Source organism: Parasteatoda tepidariorum, chromosome 10, assembly GCF_982258835.1.
Source record: "Parasteatoda tepidariorum strain Cologne lab strain chromosome 10, Ptep-v5.0, whole genome shotgun sequence".
NCBI lineage: Eukaryota > Metazoa > Arthropoda > Arachnida > Araneae > Theridiidae > Parasteatoda > Parasteatoda tepidariorum.
In genome coordinates this window covers 104,448,915-104,468,685 of record NC_141764.1, presented here as the reverse complement: position 1 = coordinate 104,468,685, position 19,771 = coordinate 104,448,915, and the positions used below count along the sequence as shown (strand labels likewise).

At 29.1% G+C, this 19,771-nt stretch overlaps 1 protein-coding gene across 2 annotated transcripts in view; it reads left to right on the top strand.

Moving 5' to 3' along the window:
- LOC107446555 (putative ATP-dependent RNA helicase DDX23) overlaps positions 1–10,593 on the top strand; it is a 59,002-nt gene extending 48,409 nt beyond the window's left edge. For both annotated transcript variants that reach the window (XM_087153567.1, XM_016061231.4), the window contains exons 16-18: positions 3,655–3,763; positions 5,436–5,610; positions 10,216–10,593. In XM_087153567.1, the coding sequence (XP_087009693.1) occupies positions 3,655–3,763; positions 5,436–5,610; positions 10,216–10,439 (508 nt within the window). In that variant the 3' untranslated portion in view covers positions 10,440–10,593. The remainder of the gene's footprint in view (positions 1–3,654; positions 3,764–5,435; positions 5,611–10,215) is intronic.
- The last annotated feature ends 9,178 nt before the right edge of the window (positions 10,594–19,771 follow it).

The window sequence follows — 19,771 nt, the reverse complement described above, 5'->3', positions numbered from 1 at the left end:
ATTATTTAAACCTCTTTTGTAAAACTACATCAATGAGAAATCTGTGTGATATTTTTTATTTATTTTTTAAAATGTAACTTCATGCCATTTTCTGATTATAGACATGAATTTCAATCAAGTGGGTTTACTATTTATTTTGTAATTAATATTTAAAATGGCTCAACTAGACCTGCCTACTAAAATGCAGCTAGTTTTCCTATCTCCGCTGATGGCATCAGTACCAATGTGTCTCTCATCACTTTCTAATATAGTGGTACAGAGCCGCGATGACTCAGGAGATAGAGTGTTCGCCTTCCAATGAGGTGAACCGGGGTTCAATCCCGGCAATGGCTAGTCGATACGAATTCCGCATCCGGCTTACGCCGACCACAGTGCTGATGTGAAATATCCTCAGTAGTAGATGAGTTTCCTTGCCATCAGGCTTACCATGGCAGGTTCTTGTGGTCTTCCTCTCCATGTAACGCAAATGCAGGCTAGTTCCATCAAAAAAGTCCTCCACGAAAGCAAATTTCTCCCAATACTTGATCCAGAAGTTCCCTTGTCTTATGGACTGGATTCAAAATTACAAGGCTACGGAGTTGAGCATTAGTAGTCGTAAACTCAAAAATTGGGTCGGCTGTTCAATGACGGTTATAAAATTAAAATAAAATACAGTGGTACGGTGATACTTTCTGATACAGTCTTACAAATAAAAATTTTTTAGCATATCAAAAGGAGAAAACTAATGTAACTGATACAAAACCATAAAAAAATGTTGACTGTGTGCAGTCCTTTCATAATGTTGTTGCAAAGACTCTTTTACAGTACTTAATATCATTTTAGTTTTATGAAATTGTTTTGCTTTTGATTAAGCTTCTCTGAAGGAATCATTCGTTATGCTGAATTAAAATGTCTATGAAATGCCCTTAAGATTGCTCCTTTTTTTATTCTTTGAAATGAAAGTATTTATTCTTAGAGGAGTTCTTCCGTTTTACAAATATTTTATTTTCATTAATCAACTTATTTTGTTTTATTCTGTTTAAACTTCTGTTTCTGCATCTGAAATATATGAGCACTTGAATTTTACTTTATTGAAATTGAAATTTTAGAGTTAAGAAAAAATTTTTGGGTTTGCCAAATTGGATGGAGGATTAGATTATTAAGAATTATTAATAAGAAATGAAAGGGTCTTAGAATTATTTGCACCTCTTCTAAAAAAATTTAATTCAATAATTTAGAATTAAATAATAAAAAAATGGCATTTTTTGGGAAAATTATAAAAAAAATATTTCCCTAAAATTTTTTAATTTAAAATCTTATACACTTTCATTTCCTCTATCTGGTATCAAACCATTACGTAAAATTTTTTTGAACAGTTCATACTTTAATGTATATTAGTAAAAATAAACTGATATTAATAAAAAATTTATTATTACTTCAAAAGTTATTGAGAAAAGTGCAAATTCAAATGGCTGTTTTAAATCTTTTTTTGCATTTACAAAATTTTTTTTTCAAGGACATTTGAAATTCTATTAACTACATATGGTATAAACACACAAAAAAAAATTTTCTTGCGTTTTCTTGTTTTTATTTTTTTATTTTGGAAAATGCATTTTGCAAACAAATTTTAGCTAATAATGGCGTAAAATTTTAAAATGTCAAAATTATGAATTTTTTGGTATTGTGGAAAAAAATCTGAATTCCCTTCATATTTTATATAGTTTGATAATAGGGACCTCCCCTCCCCTCCCCCCCTTTCTTTTAGAAAAATTTATTTCTTACTAACCCTTGCTTTCGCAAAATATTCTATTCATTTTGGTAATTCTCTAGACCAGGGGGTCTCCAAAATCCGACCCGCGGGCCAAATCCGGTTCATTAGTGTCATCATTCTGGCCTGTGACAGATAAAGGCTTTTTGTAATTATTGTTGCTGTGATAAGTTAGATAAAAAAAAACACAGAATAATAATAACGCGGCTTAATTTACTTGATAGGTAATTCTTAATGACAATTGCCAGCTTGTAAAAAATACTAATGAGATTTATGCAGTTGTGATTTTACACTGACAATAGTTTGTAGTTGTGGACCAATTTTACTTGTACCAATTATTAAAAGAATTTAAGGTGCGCATCAGTTAACTTAGATCTGCAAATATTCGTTGCGTTCTTTATTTTGAAGAATGTTTTCTCACACAAGTAAGTAGCATCAAAATCAGAAAACAGCCCAAAAGACAAATTGTATCAGCTCTTATAAAATTCCGACAAAGATTAGTCTTGATATTTGTTCTTAATTATACTGTTTATCAATAATTTCTAATTGAAGTTCCGGGATAGGAGTTACAGTGTCTGTATCAAAAGGATTTTTAAAAAACCTTAAATTCATTCACAATGGCATCAAAATCTGAGAAACTAGTTTCAAAATTTATCGTCAAAGCACTTTGACGGGAAATTGAGTCTCAGTTGTGTGACTGAATATTTCATATGTTTTAGAATATTTGAATCATTTTTTTATTTAATTGTGATTGAAATAGTATTATTTCTTACTGGAAAGTTTTAATATTAGTGTATAAAACAGGGAGAAGCTGGCTTTCTCCTTTCTTTCTCAAATTCACTTCATTAATTTGCTTTATCAAATCGACATATAATGCTAACTTAAACAGCCATTCACTCTTTTGTAATTTGGTGTTGGTTAATTCAGTGTTTGCCGACAGTTTTGAATAAATTTGCCTTTTCAGGGCAAATTTTTTCAGATTCTGAAATGTCACATTCTTTGATCATTTCCCCATTGTTGAATGGTTCCCTGTTTTGTGATTTCAAGAACTACACACAAGTTGGCAAGAGTTGCAGCCTCTTGTTCACTCATAAATTATCTGCAATTTTTCTGACTGCAAACTTTGAATGTTCTTTTTGTTTATCTTTGAATGTTCTGCACTGTATATTTTTTGGATCTTTTCCATATTAGTAAATCACGATGAAAAAGAACAAGTAAAATCAGAATTATGTTACGTATGGGCCGTGGGCAGTGCTTAGATATTATTTTTAAATGGAGGTTAGGCTACTTTATTTCACAACAAACAGCTTTGCTTCCTTCACCTTTACTGGAAAGTTTAATTGTTATACTGAAGTTTCGAAAAGACTACTAGCGCCATCTGTTAGCAGTTACCATATCGAGGGTACTATTTGCTTTTGACTGCAAGTATGTTCAAAAAATTGAAATGGTTTTGGCACTTGAAAGTCATTCAAGTAATTAGTATGGCTGGAAAATTTGGATTCCTTTGCTATGGAATCATATATGTATGAAATATGTAAGTAATTGGTATAATAAAAAGCTTCATATTACTGCATTTCTATTAGAATTATGAAATGCCAAAACATTCTATTGAATAATATAATTTTGAACATAATGCATTTTTAGTGTGCATAATATTGAGGTTTAACTGTATATTTGAGATGTGTTTGTATCAATGTGTCTGATATTTTTATTTGGTAAAGTACCTAGTATTTTAAATGAATAAATGCATATTAAAATTAATGAGTATATATAATGTTTTCAAAAGGAAAAGGTTAGTTGGTTAAAAAAAAAAAAATTATAAAAACTGGAATTGCAATACAATGGCAGCACTTTAACGTACAAAACCACATGTACTTGTAACTGATAATCAGCTGTGTATATTTTAGGAAAAAGTTATTGGAAATATTGGAAGAAGGTGTGGAACCACCTGTCATTATTTTTGTCAACCAAAAGAAAGGTGCTGATGTATTGGCTAAAGGTCTTGAAAAAATGGGAGTAAGTCTTTCATTATTTTCTTTCAAATTTATTTATAACTGTTCTCAAGATAAAGAAATTCTGTGAATGAAATTGTATCATAAGATTTTAAAAGTAAAATTTGAATCACTAGAAACTATGTGATCTAAATTAATGTGCAGTTGTTTTTTCGTGAAATATATATATATATATAACAGAATAAAAACAAAAATAATAAAAAAGAGAGATTAATTAAAAAATTCTAAAAAATAATAATAAGTTTTATTTACAGTGTGTAACTTTTAGTTACAGTTAATGTTAATATTAATATTAAGTTGTAATTTAGAGAAATTAGAGAGCATGATAGATATATGATCAACAAAAGATCCATTCTTTTCAAGTGCATGACAGGAATTTTAAAACTAGCAATGCAATTTTTCTTTTATTGGGACAAAGATAGCTTGCCTGGTGGTCGTACACACATTGCATTAAGAAAATAATTGGTTGAAACTGTGATACAATGTTTCTGTATTGATACCAGAAATAAATAAAAATGTCTTCCATTTAAATATTTTTTTGTTTAATATTGCTCAATAAAACAGTGGGAAAATGTATTTTCCTAAGAACAGTTCTGTCATAATGGAGGAGTTTTAAATTGTTATAAACATAAAATTTTTATATCCTTATTGCTAGGACAGTGACTTTGACATTTTTTGTAAAAGAGGATTCATCATAATATACTATCGTGTATTGTTATATGGTAGTATATTACAATGCTTTTTTTTTTTTTAGTTTAGTTAGCTTTTGCAGACAATGCAAGAGTTTTATTTTCGTTAATCGATTTCTTTGAATTAGATCGAAAGAAATTATACTCGCAACAAATAACCGCTAAAACTAGTTTCGCTTGCACATATTGTGCTTATGACGAATTGTGCCTGTGATGAATTGTGTTTGCGACAAATTGTTCCCGCACCCAATTGTACTCATGATCAATTGTTGTCACGACGAATTATGTTCATGACTTAATTGTTTCCATGAGGGATTGTTCCACAAGCAATTGACACAACACTGGATCTGCATAATCTCTTTGGGAATAGTAAAATGTCCCCAAAACCCTCTGGTATGAGACTTTCAACCAGTGCCCATGGCCTAGTCCCCCATGACACATGGTCTAAAAATTTAAAAAAATACATGACTTTTGATGAGTGAATTCTTATTTATCTAATTTTCAAATAAGGATAAAATCATTTCTTCATAATCTATTGTGGAAGCTATTTTTGGCTGTGTAACTCTTTTTCCCAATGATCTTTCTTTAAAAAACATTTTTCCTAAATATGCATTAGATTTGGCTTTTGTATTGAAAAAGAGAAGCTCTTCTTTAGTTTATTGATTTAACTTGCTTGTTTTTCTAGTTTGTTTTAAAAAAAAATAAGGATACAGAGCTGTATTGTCTTAAATAAGTGAATCCCTTTTTCTTTGGTCAATCTGGATGCAATTCTTCTTCCGGATTTCCATCAGCTTTTTTATAAGTTTATCAAACTGTGTTGCAGTTAACCTGTTTAAGTATGAAGTAAAAATTTTATTTTTTTTTTTAAATTTTGTTTATATGGTTTTGATTTCTTTGTGATTTGGCATAGTAAATATCTATATATTTAAAAAAAAATAGTACTTATATGTGTGCAGATTCTTATTAAAATTATCTAATTTTCAATAGTACAATGCATGCACTCTTCATGGTGGTAAAGGTCAAGAACAGAGAGAGTATGCCTTGGCCAGCCTCAAGACTGGATCAAAAGACATTCTTGTCGCTACCGATGTTGCTGGAAGAGGTATCGACATTCAGAATGTGTCCATGGTCATCAATTATGACATGGCTAAAAGCATTGAAGGTAAAAATATGCTATTTATAACAAAAGTAATAATAATTGAAAAATAGCCCCACGGTTGATTGATAGTCATCCACTTAATAATAAATTCATTAAAAACTGTTGTCCTCAGCTCAGAAAAACCCAACTTGTTGTTTTAGATTGGGGCCATTTGAAAAAAAAAAAATATTTTTATACCCACCTAGTGGATTTTTTCATTTTTTTTTTTATTTCTATTAAATTTAACTTTACTTTTTATACAAAATTATCTGAAATAAAACACATTTCAGTAATATGATTTTAATAAACAAAATTATGATTAAACAAACTAAATATATGAAAAAATAAAGTATGTGATTAAAATATATTGCTAAATTATAACATATTATTTATCTATAAAACAAATTATGCATAATATGCATACACATTATAACATTATACATATTGCATAATTTATACGCATTGTAAACTCTTCAGAGTTTCTTCAAATACATCAACATTGTGTGTATATATGTGTATATATATATATATATATATATATATATATATATATATATATATATATATATATATATATTATATATATATATATATATATATGTATATATATATATGTATATATATATATGTATATATATATATATATGTATATATATATATATATATGTATATATGTATATATATATGTATATATATATATATATGTATATATATATTGTAAGCCGCATTATCTTTATATTTTTTGAGAGCTGATATAGCAAGGCTTTTGTGTGAGAAAGTTCAATTAATTCTACACAGTAGTTTTTGGTTGGTGCCCTTTTAAATATGGAGAGCAATAAGCAGTATTTTCATCATATTTTACTTTTTTACTATAGAAAATGTCAAAATGCTGTTCATGTCAGAAAAAAATTAACAGATGTGTATGGAGAAGATGTGTTGACAGTAAGCTAGTGCCAGAACTGGTTTGCAAAATTTCGATCCGGCAATTTTGATGTCGAAGACGCACCACATTCTGGAAGGCCGGTTGAGGCTGATAAATACGCAATAAAGGCATTAGTTGATGCAAATCGGCGAATAACAACATGTGAGAGGTAAAATTTATCGAATTCAACTGTTTATGAGCACTTGAAAGGCGTGGGTTTAACCTCAAAGCTCGATATATGGGTTCCCCATGTACCCACGGAAAGAAATTTGTGTCGTCGCGTTGATGTCTGTGATTCGCTTCTCAAACGTCACAAAAATGATCCATTTTACAGTGCATCATTACTGGGGACAAAAAATGGGTTGTCCATAACAAAATGCAAGAGATCATGGAGCAAAAAAGATGAACCGGCTCAAAGCATTTCGAAAGCCAATATCCATCAAAAAAAGGTGATGCTATCTGTTTGATGGGATTTTAAAGAAATAGTTTTTTTTTTATACCTTTTACCGGATAACACAACAATTAATTTGGAAGTCTACTGTCGTCAGCTGGACAAACTAAATTATGCACTTCATTAGAAAAGGCCAAAATAAATCAACAGAAAAGGTATAGTGTTTCACCAAGATAATGCGAGACCTCATACAAGTTTGGTCACTCGCCAAAAGCTTTTACAGCTTGAATGGGATACACTGCTACACCCACTATATTCTCAAGATCTGGTGCCTTCGGATTATTATTTGTTTCGGTCACTGCAAAACGTTTTGGACTGTAAAACCTTTACTTCAGATGAGGAGGTCAAAAATCACTTGGATCAGTTTTTTGACAGCAAAGACCGAAACTTTTATGAGTGCGGAATCATGCTACTACCAGAAAGATGGCAAAAGGATTTTGGATCAGAATGGCCATAATTCAATAAAATATTTATTCATTATACGAAAATTGTCTTTAATTCCCCCCCCCCCAAAAAAAACTAAATTACTTTCCGAACAACCCAATATATATATATGTGTGTGTGTGTGTGTGTAAAACTATGTTTAAAGATAAAGTTTAGAATATCAAGCTCAAAATTTAGCAGAAAACCATAATTTTGGAATATCAGTTGAAAGCCAAAACAACTGATCTAATTGCTCAATTATTCACGGCTTCTCTTATGAAATAATATTTCCTGATTTTAGATCAGTTCAGTTCAAACTAAAATTGCGTAGGGACTGAGAAGCAAAAATAGTTTCTGTTATGTTTAAATATTTCAATTAAGAGAGACTTTTTGATATTTTAAACTTTTAGCTTAATGAAATTGTCATGACAATTGATATTAAGTTTATATTTTAAATTTTTACGAGTACCAAAAATATATTTTACTTAATATTTGGGAGTTTTATTTTCATCGGTTAATATTTTATCAATAAAAGTTTTGCTAATTACAAAAAAGAAGATTAAATTATAGATTGAAAATATAATTAATTTCTGTGCATACATATTGTAGATATTGGTTGTTCATTCGTACACAGTTATTAATTAAATTTAATGAACATTTCTAGATGTTCACTAAATTCCTTAATTATTTTTTTGGAATGCTTAGAAAACATATATTTAAGATTTATTTTCTTTTTTCTTTCATTTTAAAAGCAAAAAGTATGATAAAGATAAAAGTTGATAATTTTTTGTATATCGAATTTATGCATTGAAAAATACAAATGAGCATTCCATGCTACATAAAGATATGTGCATTTTATTCCACGAATGCATACAAAACTTCTAGAAATTTCATTACTTTAAAGCAAATTATGTGTTTATAATTTCAATAAAATTAATAACATTACATTATGCATTACAAAGAAATCTTTTCAGCAACTCCATTGTTATGCAATTCACTATACATTTAGAAAGTAGAAAAATGATTAAAATAATTATTTGCATATTTATTTATTTTGTTATTTCTTTTTGTATTCATCAAGCAAATTTTTTTTAAGCTTGTACTTTATTTTATAGTATAAGTATGCATGTAGAATATACTTGATAAAAATTCACTTATTTTCATGCAAAATTGGGTCTTTTCATTAAAAACCCACTTATTTTCAGGCAAAACTGTGCTTTTTTCATGAATCCCCCCCCCCCCCAAAAAAAAACCCACGAGCGTTGGATTTTTTTTTTCTTCGTAACCCAGGTTTTTGCAAATCCTGATTGCTAGTAAAACTCAACTTTTTCCAAATGTATTGATCGATCAAGATTATGAGTTGGCAATTTATAGTAGATAACTATACTTGCGGGAAAACTAACCTTTCTTGCGGTTTTGCCCAATGCCGCTTTTATAACTTTTATCACTTATATTACTTTTTGTAATTGAAAATAATTTATTTTGGATAGATTGAATTTGAATAGATTTAGTTTGAATTTAACACTTTTGCTAAATAATAGTGAAATATTAAGCAATATTCACTTTTTACATTTATTCTGATTCACAGGAAATTGCATTTTTTATATAGGCTCAGTTAATTATAATTAATAAATTTTATATAGGCTTTTTATATAGAACCAACAAGCAACAATTATAAAAATAATAAAAGAACAGCTATATGATTCAGTATTTCTTGGTTTTGAAAAGGAATAAAACTTGAATATGCGAAAAATGACTTGTTTTAAACTATTCCCTCAAGAACATATACTCAATCACTTAATTGTTTCGTCGATGCTTAATTAATTAAAAATCATTCTTCCACAATGAGAGTTTGAAAAAAAGAATCAAGTTGAAAAGATTTGTATAAGTTATTGAATATTTTTGTGTGAGCTTAAGAATGAAATTAAGAATGTGAATAAAAAGACTGGTTTTCTCTCTATTTTCACCAGTGCACATTTTTAAAGTTCTTGCATAGTATGAATTTAACGTATTTGTATTTTCTTCCTGTTTAAATTCTTTAAATAACAGTTTTTTTCCCATCAAAATACTTTTATGCCTGATCTTATAAAAAGATAATAAATATTAATGCAAACTATTCTATTGGGACAAAACATTATGTATTATACTACAAATAATGCTTAATTTGTTTTTGCAGAGTTTAATCTTGTTTTTTTATTCTTTTCGTATTTGAGTGACTAGTTTTATTTTTATACAATCTAACATCTTTATGTTGTCAGCTTTTTATTATCCCAAGATCGTCTAAAGGTAGTCTACCGGCCACAAAAAACGTGAAGTTATGAATTGGAAAAAAAAATTTCACGAGAGTCTCGAAAAAACCTGATTTTTTTAATGAAGTCCAGAAGTCTTTTCTTTTCAGAAACTTCCAGAACTGATAACTCAAATCTAAAATTTGTGTGTCGTCATAACATCATATTAATATTTAAATTAAAAAAATTACATGAAAAGGGCCTAAAGAAGGTCCCTCGGGCTGCCATCCATTGATTGTAAAGAGATGGTATACGATTTTTTTTCTTTTATTATTATTATATAAATTTTTTTTGGTCAGATGTTTTTTCATCACAATTTGGATCGTTTTATCTGTAATTTTACATTTCATTTTACTTTATTGATTTTTTTATTAAATCTAAATGATTAAACTCAAATTTACATGGAGCTTAATTTGCTTTTTTTAGTTGGTTTACTGTATTGATATCAAAAATCAAATAGGGGTTTGTGTACAAACTAATGGTCCTTAAGACCATTGATTAGATTTCCTTAATTTCTACTAATTCCTGTATTTCTTATTTTATAGATTACACTCACAGAATTGGTCGTACTGGTCGTGCAGGGAAACATGGTATTGCTGTCACATTAATAACTAAAGAGGATTCTCACCTTTTCTACGATTTGAAACAACTCATAATGACTAGCCCTATTTCAACTTGTCCACCAGAACTTGCAAATCACCCGGATGCTCAACATAAACCTGGAACAGTTATCACAAAGAAGCGTCGTGAAGAGAAAATCTTTGCATAAAACTAATTCATGCTAACTTGTTTCTACATATGTACAATGCAGTTATTCAAGTTCTAATAATTTGTAGTGTTTAACTAATATTTTCTCCATCGAAGTTAAGTTTATTCATAATCTTGTATAGTGGCATTTTGTAATTAAAACTGTCTTTTTTAAATGTGTTTGAGTGCAGTTAATCAAATTTAATTTTAAAATAAAACAAACTGTCAGGATGTAAAATGTCTGAAAAGCAGTCAAAACAAATCAATTAATAAATAATGGATATTACCAGTGCTTAACAAGAATTATTGAAATGAGAAATATTTAAAGCAGGGATGGCAATTTTCTTCCATAACTTTTCTGGAAGCAATGAATAGGTTTCTTCCAACCCCCCAAGTGAAAAAATAAGAAAAATATTTTATTTTTAAAAGTATCATTTTTAAAAACAAAAAAAGTATCAAAAGATTTTTAAGCCATTTATAATTGCATTCCAGTTTTAATAATAGTGCTAATTTTCAAAATATATATCATTTTCAAACATGAAAAAATAAAAAGCAATAATTGGAAAGAAAAATAAATGCAACAAATTTCTTAAGAAATTAAAATGGCTATAGTTCTTAAATTTAGATACACGTAATTGAATATCCGTGTGTCCTTTATAGACTCCTAAACCATCTGGCTGGAGCAATGAAGTTTGGTATACTAATAGTTCGAAGCATGAGAAAATGTCACTGTCAACATTCGAACATTCTACAATGAATCGTTCGAGCGGTATGAGTGAAAAATTAAATGACATTTTTTGATTGGTTATCGTTAGCCATTGTTTTAAATTTAACGATAGAGAGTTCAATTTTTCAAATATCCTTAAGATAACATATGTGATATTTGTTAGCTTATAGCTGTATTTGATTTAAAAAAAAAGGAGAGTTTAATGTACATACTTTATTTAATTATTTTTATTTGCTATGTCAGATAAATTTAATGAACAACATTAGCATGGTAGCACATGTCAACTATGTCACCAAATTAGTATTTCTAAAGTTATCTGATACCATGTGCTTTCAATTAAAACATGTTTCTAAAAATTAAATAATTTTAAATCAATGGTAATTAAAATGAGAAAAAAATAGTTATGTGTTCAAAGGCAAAATTAATGGAAGAGTGTATCTAATTCGTTGAGGCGAAACGTAAAAGTTCGCCGTATTATTACTGACATCAATGATGTTTTATTAATTTAGGTAATATATGCATATTGAATTAAACGAAATAAGCTACGTCTTATAGGCTTAATTAATGGCGTAAAGATACTTATTTGTCTGGAAAAACAGTAAAAAATTACTGTGCTATTATTGAAGACTAAGATGCTTAAATAATGTTGATAATATGTATTTATTGAAATAAAAAATTATCCTACCAACTAAAAAGCAAAGTTTATGGAGAAGAGGTTAATACGAAATTCTTTTAGGGAAACCATTGGAAATCACCATGCTCAGATGATGCTTAACTAATTTTGGTAATATGTACAACTAGTATTATGGTAATTGATGCCGTTTTTCTGAAGTTTCAGAAACTAGTTTTTACAGCGCAAAGATAGCTTATTAATATTTTAATGAATTTGAATTAAAAGATGTTTACTCTATCGCTACATATATTTTAAACAAACTAAAGGTCAAATAGAGAATTGGTTATGCTCCAAAGTTCATATCAAGGTATGAATTCTATATATTTTTAAACTTTAGTTTGTTGCCACTGATAAATGTATTTTGCTCAAAATTCTGTTGAAGATTAAAGTACCAAGCATACTAATATAGATATGAAGTGTTGATATATTTGGTGATTATTAAAACTGCACCAGTACTAAGCTGTTTTAATTCTGATGCTGTGGGAGTAAGCGTTTTACTCCTCACAAGAAGGATATATGCTCCAGAAAAAATAACTTGATTGTGGTAAATTTTGACCATCGTGAGATGGTATCAAGTAATTTTGACTATCAAGTAATAGCATCATGCCAAATGAGGTTAAATACAGTTTATCTCTATTCTAATAGGATGAGTTTTAAAAAACAAGATTTGCTTCATTTAATAATGTAAATCCAGTGTAAAGGGCAACAAATAATAATAAATTAAAAAAGTGAAATTATTTTAGTTTTATTAATTAAATAACTAATTGTAAGAACCAGGTATGTGCCATTTTCAGAGATCACAATAAAAAAAAGAGGTTATCCTAACTATTTTATTTAAACAATTTATTAACAAGCAAAACTAATTAATTCATTGCCTACCAACTCAAAAATCCTGAAAATTTCTTGATTAAAATCAATATTTTCACAATATGAAATTCTAAACTAATTATATGCAGCATAATTTAAATTAATAATTTTGTGTAAGTTTACTTTTATCTCTAATTTCATTTATTATTCTATCAGAAAAAATATTCATAAATGAAAGGTGCCAATTATAAATTCTAGTTCTAATATTTTTAAATAAAATATACAAGAATTTTTATACATAAATGTGATAGATGATTTCTTGAAACTTCGGATTTCCGGATCGCGGTTAGCGAAAAATTTGGACTTTTCCGGAGCACAATCATCTCTGAATCATACTAAAAACTAATGAAGATTAGTTATGTTATGATTAAATTGAAAGCAAAAACAATTCTGTTACATTAAACATAACCATATTGATGTAACCACTTTATTTTCTCTGATTCATAAACTTTCCTCAAAATATCACAAACCTGTGTTTAATATATTTTGCCTAGAATGATACTCTATGAGGAGAGTGAAGCATTCTAAGAGAAAAGAATACAGTGTGGACACATGGAAGAGATGGGGGGGGGGGCAGTTCTAGGGTACCTGAGTAGAACTGACCTTCAAAAACGTCAGAATTAAGGAAATTCAGTTCTACTGGTAACGCCTCTCCTTATAGGAACGAAGTAAAGCTCTGAAAAAAGAAATATCAGAAGCTTTTTTTAACTACAGTCGATATTGAAAACTCTTGAAGAATTAAATACATTTGTATAATATTTCAATGTGTGATAGGAAACTGTAAATTTATAGAAAGCAGTAACATTTTTTAAAATTCATGATTCTATTAAAAATTAAACTGATCTGTAATAAACAGGGTTTGAAAAATCCCAGCCCACCTATAGTTTGTCGAAAGTAAGAACTCCCCGAGCCATTCGTCTGGACCAGTGGCGGTGACTATGGTAACGAGGTATAACTATTTCAAATAGGCGTGTGGGGTCATTATTTAGGACAAGTTTTGAATCGGGTTGGCGAGAGGAAGAGGATATTTTTGTTCGGTCTATTGTGTTAACCCTAGAGTGAAGAGAAGCTACACTCCCTGAAATGCACTATTCTTATTGTCATAGTTGCCGGCGGCCTCAGACTTTGTGACCGGGGGGAGTTGGGTTTTTGATGAAAATACCGTTTTTTCTGAAATACTTTAAATTTTTATTCCTGAGTACTAAATAAAAAAATATATGTTTCGCTTCTAACAAAAAAGTTAAATATTTGGTAACTTTTATAACTTGCTTTGTTGCAATGTAAATTTATTTTTTTTAAGTTTTAGATTGTTACGCTATTATTTTTATTTCTTAATGATAAGCAGAGTGTTACATAAAAATTTAATTCTACTCAATTAACTTTTTGCTATTAATGTCTATTAGAAAAAAATTCAAGCTTAGATTTTTATAATAATTTTATTCAGTTAACAGTGCAACTTAATATACCGTTTTTTTTTTTTAAATTAACTTTTGGTTGCTTTAAAATTAGTTCATGTTTTTTGCCAGATTGTTTAGTAATATTATGTAAAATTAATTCCTAATAACAGTTTTGACTGGAAATAATTTATGTAAAGCTTATCATAAAAATAAATATAACACATTTTCTGTTTTGTAATAATTTCAAAATGGTTAAGTTGCATATGTTTTTCATAATAATTTTTACATAATAATTTTTCATAATAATTTTTCCATAATAATTTCAAAACTTTACCTGATAAGGTGATATTACAGGTTTACTTTATAATAAAAGTATACTGCTTTCAGTCTTTAACTGTTAATTTGCGATAAAAATAAAATCATAATAATAGTAGAGAATAATATTAAGAATGATAAAGAAATATTACAAGTAAATATCTATAAATTACGAAAAAATAAATAACTTAGCAGTATTTATTAGTTAAGGAACCTTACCAATTTTCTGGCCATAGAAATGAATTGATACCTCTGAAAAATCGTTCTAGACCCTTTTATTTATATGTTTCACTGAGAACTAATAAAAAACATATTGGTTTGAAAATTATAAATTTTCTGAAACATAATTATATTTTTATTTTAAAAAGCTTTCATAAAAATATTTATTGAAATGAATTTAAAAATATTAAGTTAAGCCTAATGAAAAAAGTGGAATGATTTAAGGTGTTTGGATATTAGAATGGCATGTTTTTATTGAAATAGGATTTAATCTAACATGACATAGTTACGAAAACTACTCTCCTGCATAACTCTAATTAAATTTTTTTGTATTAATTCTTTTAATATATACCCTTATAAATGAAACATTTTATTAATGGAAAAGAAAGAATACTTTTGGGCATAACTGAATATTTAGCCAACTTGGCCCACAACTGAATATGTGATACTAGTAGCATAATACAAAAAATTTTAATAATTTTTTCATTGTTTCTCCTAAATTTTTTTATTTACTCTTTTCTTTTTTCAAATCTTAATTGCAAATTAAAAAAATCGCAAATCTTAATTTTACAATTCAATTTCAATGAAATCATTAAAATTGGAAAACGCATTAATCTGAAAATATTTAAAAAAAAAAAAAAAAACACTCCGGGTTTGCGAAAATTGTCAGAACCTGCTTTGGCGAGCCCTGTTAATTAATACAATTATATCAGTACTTACATTATAATAAAATTATTTTCTGTTATTTTTTTCTATACATAGAATTTCTTTTTTAAGAACGGATAATTGGCTTTGTCCCTGGTGGTATTTGATAATAAACAATACTATTTTTAAGGTCCTTAATTTTTCAGAAAAGTTCGTAATTTTTGCTTTGTTATAAGAGTGGGAACCCTGTTATACTATCATCCATAAAAAAGAACTTAATCTTAAAACTGATAAAAAAAAAGAATTTAAAAAAAAAATTTTGCAAGCTTATTATACAAAAATGCTTAAGATATAGAATTTTTTTTATCGCGTTAGTTGATTTTTCTATTGAACATCAAAATATTTATCATACATTATTCTTCATTGAAAATTAAAATAAATAAAGTCATCTATCTGTGAACAGAAAAAAATCTTTGCTAACGAAAACGAGAGTGATCCACTGCGCAGTCCCCAAGCCATCGGTCAAGGTATGTATGCCATTATCACAGTGAAGATTTAGCTAGTATGCTCAATTGTGTTTAACCTACATGAGCAGTATTGATACGAATTAGGCGATTCAGATCACTGTTTGAATCAAGTGATTCAGATCAAGGGATCCAGATTATTATTTGAATCAAGTGGTTTAGGTAACTGATTCATATAATGCGGTTCAGATAAGTGACTCAAATCGCTTCTTATCAAGTGATTCAGATTTTAATTCATGATTACTGATTCGAATAACATGACATCGATTCAAAACACTATTTACCTTAGATACTAATTATAGTTCACTTGTATTAAAATGTTAGAATTCTTTCAATAAAATATATATACTTGTCATATCTTTATATCTGTTGCTAAATGCCATAAATACTTTTAATAGTGGCAATTTTTACGAAACTACAAAGTAAATGCTTTGCTATTTTTTATTTATTTATGAGTTTATCGAATTCTTTGAACAGAAAACCTTATAATAACACAGGCTTGCGATGAAAAAAAATACAAGGGGTTTGATAGCTGAACTTAATGTATTTTTTGGTGCTGAAATGGATAATAATAATAATGAAAAACGTCCATCACGTCACGTTTTTTAGAAAAATTCAATTTTACTGGAATTTTTATGAACATTTTCCAAAAAAAAATGTTCGTTTTTGAATTTCTTTCCTTCTTGACTGACCAGCATTCTACTTTTGTTAAATCTACAAAAGTACCCCTCTATCACTACTTCCTGTCACCGTCCCTCTCTCTGACACAATCTCTCTCTTGCAATATCCTTATCTAGGTTCGCTGACCTCTCAGAAACACTGCAAGCGTAATAAGGAGTAATTTTAAAGTCTGCTTTTTTCTGTGCGTTTCGTGAAACATGGCTTCGAGTTCGAGTCATTGTAAAAATTTCTCATATGACTTTTGTTAGATAGGCAGCGAATATAGTGTTGCTAAAAATCTCATGAGGAGCATTACAGACAACTTTATCTCGCATATTTTTGCATGAAACTCGGAGATCAGGGCAAATCTTGGCCACCTCATAAAGTCTGTATACAGTGTCTCAATGATCTACGCTTATGGCATCAAGGAAAGAAGACTGCTTTACGATTTAGAATTCTTATGAAGTGGAGAGAGCCCTAAAACCACTTTGATGATTGTTATTTTTGTTCCTGCTATGTTCGTGGGTATAACCGGAAAAATCAAAGACTATCTTATCCTGATAGCATTCCATCGGCCATACGTCCCGCTCCTCATTTACCTGATGTGCCTCCAACTGAATTGCCAATCATCTCTTCAGAGTCTTAAGACTCGGAACATCCAGAAGTTCAAGGCTCCAATATCGAATATAAACCATCTCTAGCCGGTTTACCTCAGCCCTTCTCTCAGGTTGAGCTTAATAATCTCACTAGAGATCTTGGCCTTTCGAAAGAGGCAGCAGAATTGTTAGGCTCCAGACTGAAAGAGAAAAACTTATTGGGCAAAGGAACATCTTTTTATTGGAACAGGAATCGTGAAAAGGAATTTATTAAGCACTTTGATGAAGAGGAGAACTTGGTCTATTGTTCTGATGGTCCTGGATTGATGAGCAAGTTTAATGTCATCTACGATAAAGATGAGTGGAGGCTGTTTATAGATTCATCTAAAAGAAGCCTCAAAGCTGTTCTTCTTCATCATAGGAACCAATATGCATTAGTACTAGTTGGAAAAGAATGCTACTGGCTGTCGTCCTGAACTAAATAAAATATATCGACCACAGTTGGACCATTTGCGGTGATTTTAAAGTTATCTCCATGCTTCTTGGCCAACAAGGGGGATTTATAAAGTATCCATGTTTCATTTTTGAGTGGGACAGCCGTGACAAGACTCAATATTGGGTGAAAAAAGAATGGCCGAAAAGACAAAATCTTGACCCAGGCACCAAGAACGTTATTCGAAACAGCTTAGTTGATCCGAAAAAAGTATTGTTACCCCCGCAACATATAAAATTAGGTGTAATGAAGCAGTTTGTCAAGGCTGATCCAAAAGATGGCAATTGTTTCAAATACTTGAGCAAAAAGTTTCCAGGTTTATCCCAAGCTAAGTTGAAAGAAGGAATTTTTGTTGGTCCAGATATCCGCAAACTCGTGAAGCAAGGCCGGATTTACGTATAAGCTAAATAAGCTGTAGCTTGGGGCCCCCAGATCCTACTTTCTCCCTCTTTTTTTAAAGTTTTATTCGGAGCTGGGACCCTCAGAAGCCCAAAATGCATTATTTTTCTTTTTTACATTGTCGGACATAAGAAATATAAATTAAATAAATGACTGAATAAAACAAAAAACTTCGTTGTCATTAGTAGGGAATATATCATCTTTCAAGCAATTTGAGTATTAATAAATTATTTATAAATAAACAATTTTTTAGTTTAAAAGGTAAAAAAGCCACCGTTCGATCATCAGACTATTTAATATCTGTTTCTAAGGATCAGAATTCCCTTTTATTTTACTTTAAAATTGTACAAATAATATATTTAATGCTTTCATGTGATATGCAGCAGTTTTAAATAGCACTTTAAAATATCTAAAAAAGAAATTGTCAGTTGACAGAAATTGTCAGTTTAAAAAAAAAAATTAAAGAAAGAATTGAAGATTGAAAGACAGAAATTGTCAGTTTAAAAAAAAAATTAACTAATACTTTTGAATAAGAATTTAAATAACTACACACGTTTGTTTTGCTATCTCATTCTATATAGCATTATTTAGAGTAGACAGTGGCGTGTGATGATGACGTAATAAAAGAGGCATATAAAAAAAGCAAATTTCATTTCAGTTAAAATCCTCAATATTATATATTTAAACTCCTCGAAAATGTAGTAAAAGAGGTATACAAATAAACTGTTGCAAACAAATTAATATTAGGTAAGAACGAAAAAAAAATGATATCGAAATATGCTGAATCACTAATGGGGATGAAAGACATCGAAACCTATTTGATTGAATAGTATAACTAGAAGGTATTTCTAAAATCCATCAGGCTTTAATTTTTTTTTTCTGTCACAAACTTTATTAGTAATTAAAAATAATAAATTCGTTAGATTTCAATATTGGTTCTGTTTTTTCGTTGATTAAATGTTAAACATTAACAGATATTTGCCTTTTAAAACATTTCATTCTATAATAAGATAATTATTCTACAATTGTAATTATCGAAAACTAATCGATATAAAGTTTTAGCGTGTTCCATTGATATGTTGCATGCTCGTTTTGGCTGTTGCTCTTTCACATCCTAACCACTATATACCATCAAGAGCAGAGCTGATACTTTAAACCCGTATGACATTTATTCTCGCTGATATTTAATAGACTCTTTAATAAATCTTTAAAAATGTAAGCCAAAAATTTACATAAATAATGACAATTTTTTTTTCTTGCACAAAAATTTAACAAATGTACTTAAAATAATTAAAAAGAAAGCAAAAATAATGAAGAAATATTTTCAATATAAACATCAATTAAATAATATCAGCTTACGAAATGTTCTTTTTATTTTTACAAACAGTATTAATATAACGGCCCTCACCTGCTCCAGGGACTGCTGGATTGGGTTCAAAATCATAAGGCTACGGAGTTGAATATTAGTAGTCGTAAACTCGAAATTGGGTCGACTGCGTTGGACTCGTGTTCGTGAGAATGGGAGTTTGAATCCAGCCGGCAGGAGAATAGCCCTGTATAAAATGGTGACTGGTGCATGTTAAATCTGTCGGGGTCACAAAGTCCTCATAACAAATAAATACCTCTGGGTACTAATCTAGCAATTCTCTTGTCTTCTGGATTGGGTTCAAAATTGCAAGGCTACAGAGTATATTATTAACATTGGTAGCCGTAAACTCAAAATTCAGTTGGTTGTTCAACGGCGGCTACAGAAAAAAATAAAACTAATAATCAAATTGTATTTTCTTCTTTCTAACTCTCTGCATATTTTCTACGCACATTCAAAATTTCATGTTTCTA